At 39.6% G+C, this 15,748-nt stretch overlaps 1 protein-coding gene across 3 annotated transcripts; it reads right to left on the reverse strand.

Annotated features, from left to right (window-relative positions):
* Positions 1–1,437: 1,437 nt before the first annotated feature.
* On the reverse strand, positions 1,438–11,581 carry LOC133478341 (kelch domain-containing protein 10-like). Of its 3 annotated transcripts, XM_061774305.1 has the most exons (11): positions 11,324–11,581; positions 8,618–8,710; positions 8,490–8,547; positions 8,326–8,414; positions 5,790–5,944; positions 5,562–5,710; positions 5,395–5,479; positions 3,760–3,826; positions 3,631–3,678; positions 3,373–3,512; positions 1,438–2,718 (listed from the first exon to the last, which is right to left on the reverse strand). In XM_061774305.1, the coding sequence occupies exons 1-11, from the start codon at positions 11,406–11,408 to the stop codon at positions 2,509–2,511; spliced, it is 1,179 nt and encodes a 392-aa protein (XP_061630289.1). In that variant the 5' UTR covers positions 11,409–11,581; the 3' UTR covers positions 1,438–2,508. The 3 variants fall into 3 exon arrangements, with proteins under 3 accessions (XP_061630289.1, XP_061630288.1, XP_061630290.1); XM_061774304.1 differs by having other exon boundaries at positions 8,326–8,547; positions 11,324–11,580; XM_061774306.1 differs by having other exon boundaries at positions 2,528–2,718; positions 3,363–3,512; positions 8,326–8,547.
* Positions 11,582–15,748: the final 4,167 nt, after the last annotated feature.

The raw sequence follows: 15,748 nt of genomic DNA on the forward strand, positions 1-15,748 counted from the left end.
TAGATAATATGATTTCAAAAAATATTTTAAAACATCATTTTGTGTTTACTTGTGTCGTCGATGACTAATATTTAAATTTGTTTGATGATGGGAAACATTTAAGTGTGACAAACATGCAAAAAAAAAAAAAGAAATCAGGAAGGGGTTTTTCAAAGCACTGTATCACTATATCCAAATAGCTAGTGTTGTTAAGTCCCACGCTGGTGTCTAGGCCTAATGGGAGTCAGCTCTCTAAGGCTAGCTTCAATATCAGGTGCTCTGGCCACAGGAATACACGTAGTAGCTGGATTTTGATTGATGTTACGAGTGGAGTCACCTATGACTAACGTGCGGGAGCCAGTAGACTGAGTAGGAATGGGACTACCTAAAGGAGGGAATCTGTTATGCATCTGAACAGGCTTGCTGCAGTTAACTAGCTGCTTGGGGCTAATGCTAAAAGGACGAGTAGGTCGGTTACAACCTACACTATCAGGTGTGCCTTCCACATTTACAGTTACCAAACAGGATGTTCTCAGGGGGAAGTGGCCTGTGAGTTAGAAATGTTAGTGTCATCAGCAGGTTGCTACAGAGAGACCGGAAGAGCCACAAGGCATTGAAGTGGATGTCTTCGGAAATGTTCATAGCTCAAAATTGTGCTTTTAAGCACCTTTTGGAGAAGATTGTGCAAAAAGCACTGAAACATTGAACAGTTGGACATTCAAAACGTTAGAGGTCAATTTAAGCTTGCCCTGCTAAAGGTCATAATGCATTTTAGGTTCATCCTGAAATTTCACCCAAAAGCCAAATATTCACTTTTTTGTGTGTATGTAAATAACTGGACAAGAAAACAAACTGCTTCAAAGCCATGGTGTGTATCAAGTGGTGGACCAGCCAGGACACCTTTCATGTTGCGTTAACCCTAGCATATAGTAGATGCTAACGTTACAAGTTGTGTGGAGTGTTTGCGCAATCCACAGCTGAAGAATCGCACATTATTCCATGAAGTTGCTTTAAACCCCCCAAAAACTTGAGTTTATTACTCTCACTCCATGTTTGAAAACTCACAACTCAATACATAATATACCAGAAAAGTTAATTTCAGTAGTTCAATTCAAAAAGTGAAACCATTGCAATCTTTTAAAAATCATGAAATTTCACTCCATGTAGTGAATCTAAAAGTTTTCACTTTATGAATTGATTTGAACCACTGAAATTAAGTTGTCCAGTCTAAATGTATTGAAGTAAAACTGTTTGAGATAAATGTTTGGTCTTTGACATGATCAGTATTTTTTTGTTTTTTAAACTAGAGAAAAATGTGCACTGAAATGCTCGTTTTTACCTCAGTGTGTCAAAATACAATGTAAAATTTCAATAGAAAAAAAAAAAACCATGACTGTGTGTGTGTGTGTGTAAATAAAACAAATATGTAAATATTTTGAAAAAAAAAAAAAAAAAAAAAAAGGTCTGCCCGAGTTTTATTGCACAACAGGAATTAGAAAGATTTACATCGAAATGCTCCTTTGAGTAAACATTTGTGTACAGTACAGTGACATGCAGGAGAGATCACAAACGTCATAAATAGAAACATCTCTGACACAAGCAAGGCCTACTTTGAACACACTGAAGCAGACTGGCTTCATATCAACAAATGTAGGAAAGTGGAAAACAAACTAAGTTAAATTTTAATTCCGAAGATAAACATGTTCAAAAGTTTGAAAAAAAAATGTGCTTTTCAAATGGTACCACTTTATCAGTAAAAAAAAACAACAAAAAAAGAATAAATGTGTTCTATATTACACATTCAGGAAATAAAATTTGGTTTAAAAATAAGTAAACACATCGTAAACAGCACAGTGATTTAAAACAACTTAGTAGTAGTAGTGTAACCTGCACGCAACCGGCACAGAGTCGATCATCACGAGCAATTTGAGCATTCAAAAGGCACCAGAAGGAAAAAAAAAAAAAGAAAAACATTGCTGAGGCTGCAAGTGTAAAATAATCCAAAAAAAAAAAAAAAAAACCTAGAAGAGGCACGAGGAAAGTCACAGTGATGCCATTAAAAAAATATTACATTTTCAATTGAAATAATCACAGCTGCACATTGCATTAAAAAAAAAACTAAACTTCCTACTTTTGTCACAGTTCCACGCTTTTTCATTTCGTTGTTTCAACACAAAAATACAAACGATATACAATTGCGTGGAACAGTTTTATACAAAAATGAGACATCAGTGCATCAGACATCCCCTTTTTCGAGTGCAGAATTTAAACCAGTTATTGAGGCCATAAAATGACACTATGGTCGATCAAATTAAAATGGCTTGTGCAGTGTAAACAGACAAGCTCATCTTAACACAGCTGTATAAAACAGAACACATTCACAAAAAGATAAAGGAAATAGAACAGATTGTAATCCAGAAGGCAATCTTCAGAACTGCAATCCCTTTTTTTTTTTTTTTTACAATTGTTCACCATGCAACGCTCGCCTCTGTGTCCAATTACGGAGCGGCCCCTACGTCGGTGCTCCACCTACTTGAGCCGCTGAATGAACGTGTGCGGCAGTCCCAGGCCGAGTAGCTGCAGTGTGGACAGCTGAGCAAGGTGAGGCTTCATCTTCAGTAGCATCTCCCAGGCCAGTTCCAGCAGGCTGGGCACCACAAGCCACACTTTGTACAACGAGGCCGTACGACGATTACCGGACATGTTCACTACACCGCCGTGGACGTACATGCAGCCCGCCTAAGAAAAAGTTTTTTTTTTTTTTAAATTAGATTTCTAGAAAAATCATTTTATTAACAAACACACATTGCTACAAATTTACCAAGACAAGCAAACGCAACCAAAAACGGCACTGAACTTCAGCTCATTTTGTTTGGACACACTACAGAAAATCCCTTCATAACCAACCCCACATCTCCAAAAAGTATTCAAATTTCCTGTGTTCTTGTAGCAACAAAACTCCAGTTTTGTCCTCCCCTCACATTACACTTCCACAAGGCTGAAGTGCAATTTGCCTTGTCAACTGATAAAACAATAGCCAACTTAGGTTACCTGATTTAAAAAAAAAAAGGCTGGTACTTATAGACGTGTTTCTTGTATATGGCCCCAACGAAAACAGCACCAAAAAGGTTAAAAACGTTCAGAAGAGTAGAGCGATCACTAAACTCACAAAAAGACTGAGGTGCTCTGGAGGGCTTTTTATGTACACCTAGTAAGAGCTCAAGCTGTAATTTAGTGCCTTTAGACCTGAGGTACTTCCCTGAAGAACTCCTCCCAACAGCTCTTTACTCACGTTATACAAGGTAGAACAAGAACAGGAAGGTAGAAGAAGATGACGCAAACATTGGACGTGTGTGAAATTATTATTACAGTTTTAATCTTACTATGACTCACTGGCGTGACAGCGGCACAGTGGAAGTAGGCGGGCTCTGGCATCATGGCAGGAAGTTTGGTCCACTTATACGTGCGGAGGTTGAGCTTCCACAGGTCGTCCATGATCAGCTGACCGTCGTAGCCACCACATATAAACACCTCTGCGAGGGGCACCACCAAGATAAAAGTAGTAGATATGTTGGTAAACGAGAAAGAATGGAAAAAAAATAATGAAGACGGTCGAAAAGAAACAAGGTTGCCACATTACGGCGCACTCACCATGTTGAACCTGCACACAGCTGTGACAGCGACGGGCAGCAGGATATCCTGTCATCAAATTAAACAATAGGAATAATTTACAAAATCTGTAACCTTCAAAAATAAGATTGAAAGCAATAAGGCACCAACCTAGTTTTTCATGGGGTTTGGTGACTATTTCCTCCCAGTAATTTGTCTCCAAGTTATATGCGTGAATCTGGAAATGCAAGTTAGTTTTTACAGTTCTTAAGCTGTAAAAATGTGGATGTATGGATATATGTATACACACACGCATACATATATATATATATATACATACACATGTATAAATATACATATGCCTGTCACGATAATTTTTGTAAGACGATATTTGTATCACGATAAATGATCGTTTTTTTTATGCCTCTGAAATCATGAAAAATATGGCTTGCCTGTATAATTTTTTTATATTTTATTCATTGCATTTAAATCATTATTGTTGTTGTTGTTATTATAATTTCTATAAAAATTTATAGTTGCCACTTCCCAGCCAATGACTGACACATTGGCTATAGCAGCCTATTTCCTATAGGCCAGACCTAAAAAAGTTATGACGAACTGATATGAAGAACTTTATTTTACTATTGAATTGTGAAAAGAAAAACCTTCAATCACAGTAAAATATTGACATTGATTTAACGTCATGCTTTGTACAAATGTAATACTGTATAATGAGAGTATAAAGTGGAGAGTGGCACGAGTGACACATTTTATCACCAAGATGAGAGTATAAAAGCGGTTCAAATGGTAAACTACATTAAATGCTGATGAATGTTCTTGTCAATTACAGTAAAAGTGTTAAACTGATTCACTTGTTTGACAATCAAGAAGGATCTTAAGGACTTTATCGAGAATTTTCTCAAATTCAAACTTTTTAGTTCAAGATAATATTCAAAATCTTTCATGGCAAACATTAGTAGGCTAACTTTAGCTGTCACATAATTGTAACAGATTTCAAAAGCAGGACAAAGTGGTTCCCTAATTACTAGCTAGCTACGTGCGGCCATGGTTCGACCCAGCTAGGCATGACAACCACAGTGGGGTTAGCAGCTCGTGCACTGACTGATGATGACTGCTATCAAGCTGCAAGAACTAATGTGAATTGCAAGACACATTGACCGTTGACACTTCAAACGTATGTCGCCGTAATAAATATGCATGCTTCAATTCAGCGCCGAGCAGCCATGGGTCTGGTCTCCCCCGATGCGCTGCCCCCCCGCAGCCGGGAAAGCCCGACTGCTTAGCTAGCAGTGGCTGGGCGGCAGATTGAAGTATTTTACGAAACGGGGGGGAAAACTAAAACATTAACACTGTTCACACACGCCAAATGAGCATGCAGACTTTAACTTCTATCAGGAAGGGCTTTTGAGTTTTGACACAAGCAATTTGATTCACCAGCGTGGCGAATGTGGGCAATATTCGCTTCGCCACATCCTGTTTCAGTTAGCCATTGGCAAGGTGGCGAACGGGCAGTGTGAACCCGGATATGAATACTACAGTAACTGCTTGCTTTTATGCTAATGCCATCACATTGCTTGACTTTATAAAACCAGTTTACAACTTTACATTTTCTTTTATGTTCCACAAAATACAGTGCCGTTTTTCCGGATTTAAAACATTTGGGGGGCTGGATTGGATAAAGGGCATTTTAATGGTGAAAACTGAATTGATATAAGAATACATTGAGTTAAAAGCGTGGTCATGAAACAAACTCCGACGTCAACACCACTGTATATCCTTACTTACCTTGTCCAGACGATACGATGACCAGGAGGTCCCGCCTCCAAGAATGTATATCCTCCGTCCATCATGAGCTAGCTCGTGTCTGTACCTATGACATCACACATTCATCAGTACGGTGACGATGTTACACCTTTTGAATCAACTCTTACTCTTGTGTGCACTCGTCTCACCGCTCCTCCGGTAGATCCGTGGGGACGTTGTTTGGCTTGAGGTGGCTCCATTCTTTGGTCGTCAGGTCCAGCCTGTGCAGGTCCGTGCTGTAATGGTAGCCCGTCGTCCCTCCAAAAACGTACAGGGAGCCATTTATTATGACCATTGCCTGCAAAGTGACAACGCTGCTTGTTTGTGGGCAGTCTACTAAACAAAACCGCGTTATAACAACACTGCGCTATAGTTACCTGGCCGTAGATCTTGTTGGGCTTCGTCCCTCTGCAGCAGAGCAAGTTCCATTGTTTGTACTTAACATTGCAAACATGGACGTCGTTGCCGTTGTTTTCACCGAAGGGAATACCGGTGCCTCCAAACACCAGCAGGTTGTTACCATGGAAGACAGCTAAAGCGGGGTACACATACATGCGATAAAAATCGGGCCAAATTTGAGCATTTCATTCCCCACATCTGATCTCAATCAGCAAAAGTGATGTGTCAAATTTCTCTGGAAGATTACCCTACAGCGATTCTCCCCTGGTGTGTTAGGAGTAAATTTTCCTCCCTGATCCGCTCAGAAAACAGGGCCGTCAGTCGTTAATGTTAAAGCTGTTCAGTATGTACAATGAAAAATCCTTGTGTCCGGTAAACGCCAAGTTGGGCCAATCCACGGACTCCGTGACTATGTTGTAATACATTTTTCCCCCCACTTCACTTGAGAGGTGGTATATTTGTAGCTCTTAACTCCTAAAGGGGCAAAAAATACTTACATTACATGCACTGGTACCTTTGACTTCCAATTGTGCCCCAACTTCCAAGTTTATCAAGTTGCGAGCTGCTGATTGGTAGATTTTTTTTTTTTCCCCATCAAAGCCAAAATTTGAGGTACGAGCCAACCAGACACGCCACAGACCGACAGTATGTTTCTTCGTCGTCACTTGCTACATATATTCTAATTTGCACTTGCTGCACAGCTGTAAGACCATGCTCACATTTTCTTTTTTGTGTTTTATTCATTCAGCAATTTCCTTTTTTGCCTTTGTTAAATTCACTGGGGAATTCCAGTCTTGTTGCTTTGGTGTCAAACTATGGATCCATCCTACACACCCACGGTGGGATTACTAACCAAATACTTAGTGGCGGCACCTGTTTCTTTCGTAGTCTATTTGAGGTGCACTGTTAGTTTAAGTGAATGACACACCGGGCGATTACTTAAGGCATTTTACGTCGTCTATTGGAGAAAGTGTCAAGTCATTGGGTTGTTTCAAAACATGGATGGATGACGATAATAAACACATGATTTAATTAACACCTGCCAGTGTCAATTAATAGTGAGCATTATTACAAGGGCTCCATTACCATGGCGGTCACGTAAGCCAACCTACGCTAATGCAGCAGTCAAGTCATCCATCCATTATCTGTATCGTAGTTATCCTATTGTGTTCCCGCCACGTTGCTGATATTTCTGTTAAACATATCTAATAGTATCTTATGTTCAAATTTATATTTGCAATGTTTGAAAAGTGTGTTTAAATACATTTCAATGTGATTACAGCATGTGGGCGGGGTATTTTATGTCAAACTATTAAAACAAATGTTTTTATATTTTATCCCATTATTTTTACTACACACACACACACACATACACACACACAGTATTTTCTATACTTTTCATCCTTGCAATTTTGTTTTCAAATAAGTTTACAATGCGTTTAAAAAGTTTTTTTTTTTTTTTTTTTTAAATAAATTTAAATATGTTCAAAGTGTGTGACAGGGCTTATTACAAACAAGTCACAAAAAATCATGTTTTTTGGGTGCTGGAACAGATTAATGGCATTTCAATGACGGTAACTGTTTCAAGTTAGTTTTTTTATAGTTCAAAATCACAGAGGCGACCCAATGCACTTTTTTTTTTCTTTTTTTTCCCCTGTTCGGCTGCTAGATCAAACAGAAAGGTGGTTTCTTTGTATTCTGATGGATATTTGAGAATTACAGTTCAGTCGAACAGACCCAAGTTTTTAAAGGGGAGTGACAGAAATCCCGTTTCAATGCACTTAATGTTAAAAACAAGTACACACAGATACATCAACAACAGCACGCATGAACACAGTGCAGTTTACAAATACAACATATGAGCTTCACAGGAAAAAAAACAAACAAGATATTAGGTGAAAATTAAGGCTGAAGCTGTGATAATGAGGTGGGCCCTGTTACCAACACCCTCATTCGAAGTCAAAATGTTTTGAGTCTTGGTTTAAACAGCTGGATTAAAAGGAGCATTTCTAACACTAGGCGGAAGTTGATTCCAGACGAAAGGAGCCTGATAAGAGAACGCCCTGCTTCCCAACGGTTTTTTTTATGAATACGTGAGAGTGAGGTAACTAAGTGTCTTGTGAGCAAAGGGGACAATGGGGACAGTAAGAGGGGTAAAAAGGTCTAAGAGATAGGAGGGCACTTGGCCATGAAGGCATTTGTGGGCCAATAGTAGGACCCTGAAGTCTGATCTGACCTCAATAGGTAGCCAATGAAGGGATTTAAGGACAGTGGTGACGTGATAAAATTGTTGGTGCGAGTGAATATTCTGGCAGCACAATTTTATACAAGTTGTAGTTTATTCGTGGTGCATAGGGGTAGGCCGGAAAAAAGGACATTGCAGTAGTCTAGTCTAGAAGACACACATGCATGGATTAAGGTTTCGGCATCTGGGTTTGTTATCATTGAGCGAATCTGGGTGATAAAAAATCTTCATCTATCGATATCTGAAACGTAGTTGTTAACAGATCTTACCTGACATGGAAGCGAGCTCCGTGGGAATGTAACCCTCCGTCTGAACGCGGTGCCAGGTGGAGGTGGCGAAATGAAACCTCCATAACTCCCTGAAGAGAGGAAAGTCTTCATTTTCTACCCCACCCGCCTCCTCGAAGTCTGGGTTGTAGCCACCAAACACGTACAGGTGGGTGCTGTCTGCGACGCAGCGGTGTCCGCTACGGGCCGAGGGCACCCAGGGTCCTGAGAGCATTTACAACGAACTGAAGTATCTCCTCCGTGGTTGGAGCATGTCGTAAAAGTAAAGCATTACCTTCTGTCAGAAACCTGTTGGGGATGCGCAGGTTGGGGAACGCAGGGGATAAGATGCGTCGAGCCTGGAGCCAGCGTGCACGCGTCTTGAAGCCTGTACATTCGGCACCCACCCAATTCAAGCACAATAATAACGAATACGGCAAGCCGTTTGAGCATTTATTCAATATCTTTGACATATAACTTAAGGTCCATGTATTGTATTAGTATACTCTTTGTCCTCATTAATAAGACAAAAATAAAAATAAATCAGCTCACATGACCTTTTTAATGTACACTTTTGGAAAATTTACAGGTGTGACGGGTTACTTTAATCACTGCCTTGATGCGCCGTGGCATTGAGGTAATCAGCCTGTGGCATTGCCTGGGAGTTATGGAAGCCCAGACTTCTTCTCTGTTTTTGGGTCTGGTGCCCCTCATTTTCCTCTTGATAATCCCCGTACATTCTCTATGGGGTTTAGATCCAGCTAGTTGGCTGGCCAGTCAAGCAATGTGATGGCATTAGCATAAAAGCAAGAAAGATGTAATCTGCATCTCCATACAGATCATCAGTAGAAGGAATCATGAAGTCCTGTAAAACATTCTGGTAGACTGTTGCAGTGACCTTGGATTCAAGAAAGCAGAGTTTACCAACACCTGCACTGGACATTGCACCCCAAATCATGACTGACTGTGGATATTTCACACTGGACCTCAAGCAGCTTGTGGTGTTCTGTTCTTCACCAGTCTTCCTCCAAACCCTTGGACCTTGATTCCTGAAAGAAAGGCATACTTTACTTTCATCGGAGAAGAGGACCTTGGACCACTGGCCAACAGTCCAGTCCTTCTCCTTGGCCCAGTTGAGACGCTTCCTATGTTGGTTCAGGCTCAGAAGCGGCTTGACCCGAGGAACCCGACAGTTGTAGCCCATCTCCTGGATGCGTCTGAATGTGGTGGTTTTTGAAGCTATGGCTCCCGCCTCATTCCACTCTTTCTGGAGCTCTGCTAGGTTCTTGAATCTTCTCTGTTTGATAATCCGCTGAAGCCCACAGTCATCTCTTTTGCTGGTGTATCTTACGCCACATTTTGTCCTTCCACTAGACTTTCCATTGATATGCTTGGACACAGAACTCTGTGAACAGCCAGTCTCCTGGGCTATGAACTTCTGTGGCTTAACCATCCTATGGAGGGTATCAATGATGGTCTTCTGGCCAGTTATCAAGTGTGCAGTCTTCCCCATATTGAACCCAACTGAGACAATTGAACCAAACTGAAGCAATTTAAAGACACCTGGGGAGGCCTGTGCAGGTGCTTTGAGTTCAGTAGATGATTAGTGCGTGACACTCAGTGTAAAACATTTATGACCTGCAAAATTTTGGCTGATTTCTTCATAGTATTCTAATTATTTTACGTAATTCCTGATTTTGTGAGTTTTATGAGCTGGAAGCCCAAATTATGTAAAATAAATCAATACTTGAAATTGTTAAATCGTGGACCCTGAATCTATTAAAGATTAACTTTTTGAATGGAATTATGGAAATAAACTTTTTCATGACATTTTAATTTTTGTTGTTGTTGGAAAGGGTCTATACAACCTTTGACATGGCTTTGCACTTCTCCGACAGCAACCTACGGCCCAGGGGCCATTTTCAGGCTGTCCGCCACTCTTGTGCATTTCCTGTTCTGCGGCGACAGCAGAAAAGCTAAGGTTGATGAGCCGCCCCCGTCATATAGTATGCTGAAAAAAATGTCTCAGGTGTTGAGATGGTACTGACCAAGTTTGAAGTCAATCAGATGAAACCTGTAGGACAAGTTCGCAAAAGTGTGATATCTGTAAATTTTCCCAAAGTGTACATTAAAAAGGTCATAATTCACTCTCTGGTGAGTTTAGGATATGGGTTGTAATTACAATTTTGTATACGTGCTTGCCAAGTTTGGTAGGCATAGGTGTGACGTACCACAAATAGCTCTCTGATGAACTGTAAGTATGGCATCTACAAATGTGTGAAAATGTGAAACTGCACATTTACGAAGTCACAGGTCACTTCCTGTTGGGTTTAGAACATGCATGGTTTTGAAGTTTTTGTACGTTTGGTGTCGATACAAGTGTGAGCTGATTTTCGTAGGCCTAGGTGAAACGTACCGCGAATGAGACTTTGGTTACGTTTAAGCATTGTGAAATGCAAAGTTTGATGCTCTGCCCCCGTCATATAGTACGTCAGCAAAAAAAACCACACAAAAAAAAACTGATAACTTTTAATGTCCCATGTCTTGAGATGTTACAGACCACGTTTGAAGCTAATCGGATAGAAGCTGTATTAGGAGTTCGCAAAGGTATAAACCCTGCAAAAATGTTGCATTCAAAAGGGCACTTCCTGTTGGGTTTAGGATATAACTTGTGCTGACTTTTTTTGTGCGTCTGGCTCTGCTTTATAGGCGTACCAGTTTTCGGAGCAGTTACGTCAAACGTAGCACCGACTAGTCCTTTGACGTAGTTTAGGCACGCTTCAAGGGGGCGCTGGGTATCAACGTTACATAGACCATCTGGTTAGCTTCACTGCAGTAGGAAACGTAGCTAGCCTTTGCAATGTTGTATAAAGAAAACCCTGACGCGTAAAGACAACAGAAACGCGCACCATGTTATATCGAAGCCCGTAATAATAATAATAGATCATAGAGGCGTGCCAGTTCTGCTCGGCGCTTTGGCGTACTCGTGTTTTTGATTTACCTGAATCTCGACTCGCGGGCCTCCACAACAATTTCTCGAACCTATTGAGCTGACTGGAGCTTTCGTCCTGTACCGGCGTCGACATGTTGACGAGGTGGCGGCACCGACCAAGACGCTTCACTGGTGGACACGAACGATTGACACCATTAGAAGGGGAAGCATGTTTGTTCGGAAATAACCCAGCTGAGCGTACACTCTAGTTGCTGCTGCTGTTGTTAGTGGTGCGTCGCGGTCATGTGATCCGTCCTGACCAATCAGAGGAGACGACTTGCTTCGGCTGGCATTCGAGAGGCACACTGTTAAGAAAGAATCTCGCGAGCAATGCAACAAATAAACACATGGGTCATTCCGGAATTGGAAGTCAATTTAGGCATAGCCAGAAAAATTGACCATTAATTTTACATTTATTTCCCCGCCCCCACAAAAACAAAAAAACTGGTAATCAGCTCAATCAATCAATTTATGAAATGTGTTAAATTGTTGCAGCTTAACGTTGCATTCGGATGAATGGACGATGGAGCATACGAGTATATTTTAGCCAACCATGGGATATTTAATAAGGATAAAGCATCAAAGAACTCTACTGGCACGCATGAAGAAAGCAAACATAAAATGCATGAGGGCACAGGCACTGTGGCACAAGCACAATATAATATTACACATCAACTGAGAACATAGATACTGTGTCTCTCAACAAGTAGTAATGTATTTGTCATATAATTCTATAGTTTGCTGTTTGTCGCAAACCTGTTTCAGATACTCAGGCACCTAGAATATATATATTTCAAAATGATTACAGAATAAATCATTTGGAATTTGATTAGGTAACCGTTCATGCTAGCTGTGTTAAAAAAAAAAGAAGTTATCTATTAGCTATTATTTAAATTATGTCTGTGATTAAACTACTGGTAAATGTAACAATTACAAGGCAATAGTGTGCCAAAAAGCTGAACTGAAGCTTATTTTATCTGTTATATTTGATGGAAAAACAACATTTTAGGGAATGCTCAAGATGTATTTGGTATTTTAGGTCATTTGTTAAGACGATCCTCCATGGCGCTGCTGTTTTTTTTAATTTTTTGTATTTTTTAAAAACTCTTTTACTGTCCCTGAGCTCTCACTCAAACAATATCTCAACTGTGGTTTACTTTACCTCCATCGATTTAAGTCTTTTTTAAAAATGTTTATTTTTAATTTATTTTTTACGTTACTTCGTCATCTGAAGGTTGAACATTTTGACAAAGTAAGGAGAAGAAAGTACAGATGGAACTGTTTTCAAATGTATGGGGTAAAAATCGTAAGAATAATACATATTCAAGAAAAGTACAGATTCCTGACAAATCGAGTTAGGTACAGTAACAAAGTAATTGTACTTTGTTACTTCCCAGTCCCACCACCATCAAAAGTAGTCGTGTATGCATCGGCCAATTGAGACATATAAACACAGATGACAGCAGGTTTGCATTAGGATTGTAATCTCTACATTTCCCTCATGTTTGTTCTGGTTAGTGAAAACATCTGGACGTGTCTTTGAAGCACAGACGGGAATGACAAACATGGGTCTCAATAGTTTTCCGTTATCACAAATACTGTAAGTTTAATGCTGTATACCAACATGAGATTTAGTGCAGTCAAAAAGGTCGTGCGAGAGGCAGAGTCCACCGACAATTGGTCGCCAGCCAATTGCAGGGCGAGTTAATTATTAAAACTTAATTCATTCTCAACATAGCTTGGTTAATTGTGATTGGCTGGCGACCAGTCCAGGGTGTACCATGCCTTTCGCCCAAAGTCAGCTGGGATTAACTTCAGGTCACCCACGATCCTAATGAGGACAATTAAGCGCAATTGAAACTGGCTAGATGATCATGGACATCCCAACCAATGTTCACGTGGATGTGGTCTTGCCACGTGTGCTCCCTTATTGTAGCCACTAGATGGCGTGGTCGAGCCACCCATCCTCAGTTGTGGGATTTGTATCCACGGGCCTCATTATTAGCACAAGATGAGTGAGGCTGCGTTTCTCAAAAATGATTTAAGGATAGAGGAAACGAACGCCGGAGGAAATCCAAAGTCGTTGTAAAAAGACAGGACTAACACCTCCTGTAAAGGCTTTTAAGTCATCTGGAGCTACTTTACTATTTTAGGTTTGAACAGAGCTAGATTTACTCAAATAACATTTTCGATAAACTCTACTTGTCAGAATACTTTAAATGAACTGCACTTTTGACTTTTACTTGAGTATTTATGTGAAGAAGGATCGATACTATTACTCCGTTACAATGATCGACCGGCCGTTCGCTGCTTTTATTTATCCATTCTTGCTGTGTGCACGTCTATTTTTAGACGCCATCTTCAACTTCCGCATAGGGCGCCCGGTGCGCCAATCAAACGTGAACACTAATGTCACTTGACTCCAATTCACCAATCAGACGACACAAGGCAGTCACATGACCGCGAGCCAATCAAAATGACTCATTTTGAGAGAAAAAAAACAGCTACGCGAGTGTGTTTACAGACCAAAAAACCAACAGCTTGCAGCTCTTAAATTGTGACTGCCCAAACGTGGACATTTCAGCCCACTTCTAACTTGACAAAACACCTTGCGGTAAGTTGCAGATGTTTTTGCTGTTGTTTTGGCAGTGGATGTGGCAAAATTAGCACACCACACACACGCACGATCGCTTAGTCTGTTCAGCAAACAGCTTCTTCATTCAGTTGTTTAAGTGAATAAAGCAAATAATGTTTTTGTAGGGCCCAATGCATGTGTTGTTGGTTTTTGGGCAGTTAAAAATTGGAATGATGGCAGGTGTGTGTTAATTCCCATATATTATTATTTTTTATTTGATGTTCATGCTCTGATTGAACAAAAAATATATCAGAGGTTACTCACAAATTACTCTTTACTTGAGTAGTTTTTTTCATTGAGTACTTTCTTACTCTTACTCAAGTAAATATTTGGATGACTACTTTTGACTTTTACTTGAGTCATATTATTCTAAAGTAACAGTACTCTTACTTGAGTACAATATTTGGCTACTCTACCCATCTCTGGGTTTAAATGATGCACGTTTGAATGTGTGCTTGTGTTTTTCAGTCGGGTCACCAAAGAAAGCCTTCACTCTATTTCCCCCTTCTATTTCTGCTACAATTTTATGATATAGAAAAGACAATACAGGGTGTCCTGGCGTTTTCTTTTTATCCACAGAAGAGCAGCATTCTGGTTATATGCAGCCTATCCCAGCTGGAGGAGTACACCCTGGACTGGTAGCTAGTAAGGCATATTTAGTTTAGTTTATTAGTTATTTAGTTATTTATTAGACTTAGTTTATTGCCCCTTCAAAAGCGTGATTGTAGGTTTTCAGTTATTCTATGACTTTTTCTCACTTTATTTCTGAAGTGGCATTAAACAGACCTGTCACAAATAAGAATTTACATCCAGTAGTGCTGCAATATGTAATCTTGTATTCCACTGTCAATTCTATTGGAATAATCAATTACAAGGAAAAAACATATTTTTGCTTGGTTAAAGAGCAATTATCAATAAACAAGAGAAAATGAGACATTTCACTTAATAATGAACGACCAATTGGTTTCCTCTTTTAGATAATCAACAGTATTTTGCTTAAATTCACATTGTATATATAGCAGGAAACTACATTTTCTTGTCTACAAACATTTCTGGTGAGCCAAATTCAAACACCAACATAAATAAAATACAGTTTAAACTTGTCATTTCTTGTGAGTATCCAAAACAAGGCATTCATAAAAAAAAAAAAAAGGAACACAAGTTTGTCATTTATTTTATAAAGGTACAATTTTATCCAACTGTGGTATCGCTCACAAAGCTAGCTGCTAATACTAATGAAAACAAGCATACTGTATGTGATGTTAAGTCGCGAGATTCCCACAATGCAATGTGGACTTTTTTTTTTTTTTTTTATCGTCCTGATTGTACGTTAAATGTCGTTGTTTCTGTGTATGTTAACAGTAGTTCTTGGAATGTATACCTTATTTAGCTGTCACATTTATTGTTGATTTATGTTGTGCTGTTTTTCTATTTTTTTATTTTTTATGAAACCATTACTTTAGGTAGTGTGTGAAAATATGACCTCTTGGTCAGTTCCTCTACAACAGTGTGCTGAGTAGGGCAATAACCTTTATAAGATAAGAAGAACTAACTACATGTTACCACTAATGGTGAGGGACACTTTGGCCTAATAAATAATCACTCAGACTTCCAGCATTATGTTGTCACTTATCATATTATCCTTTAGTAAAACAGTAAGTTGCACATCTAGCTGTAGAAAGAGAAAGCTACAAAGTGTGGTTTTCTCAGTACTGGCAGTAGTAGTAGTTCAAGTCAATGGGTTCAAGTCCATGTCGAGTTGCAAGTATTTGATAGTATTTTCAAGTCGAGTCTAAAGT

The sequence above is a fragment of the Phyllopteryx taeniolatus genome, chromosome 5, assembly GCF_024500385.1.
Source record: "Phyllopteryx taeniolatus isolate TA_2022b chromosome 5, UOR_Ptae_1.2, whole genome shotgun sequence".
NCBI lineage: Eukaryota > Metazoa > Chordata > Actinopteri > Syngnathiformes > Syngnathidae > Phyllopteryx > Phyllopteryx taeniolatus.

Bases quoted from the DNA above. Each gene is read 5' to 3' on its own strand.
- LOC133478341 (XM_061774304.1), bottom strand. From the start codon at position 11,408: ATGTCGACGCCGGTACAGGACGAAAGCTCCAGTCAGCTCAATAGGTTC. The intron at 5,711-5,789 runs GTAACTATAGCG...GTCACTTTGCAG, and splicing joins CCAACAAGATCTACGGCCAG to GCAATGGTCATAATAAATGG. The intron at 2,719-3,372 runs GTGAGTCATAGT...ACTTTTTCTTAG, and splicing joins ACTGTGCCGCTGTCACGCCA to GCGGGCTGCATGTACGTCCA.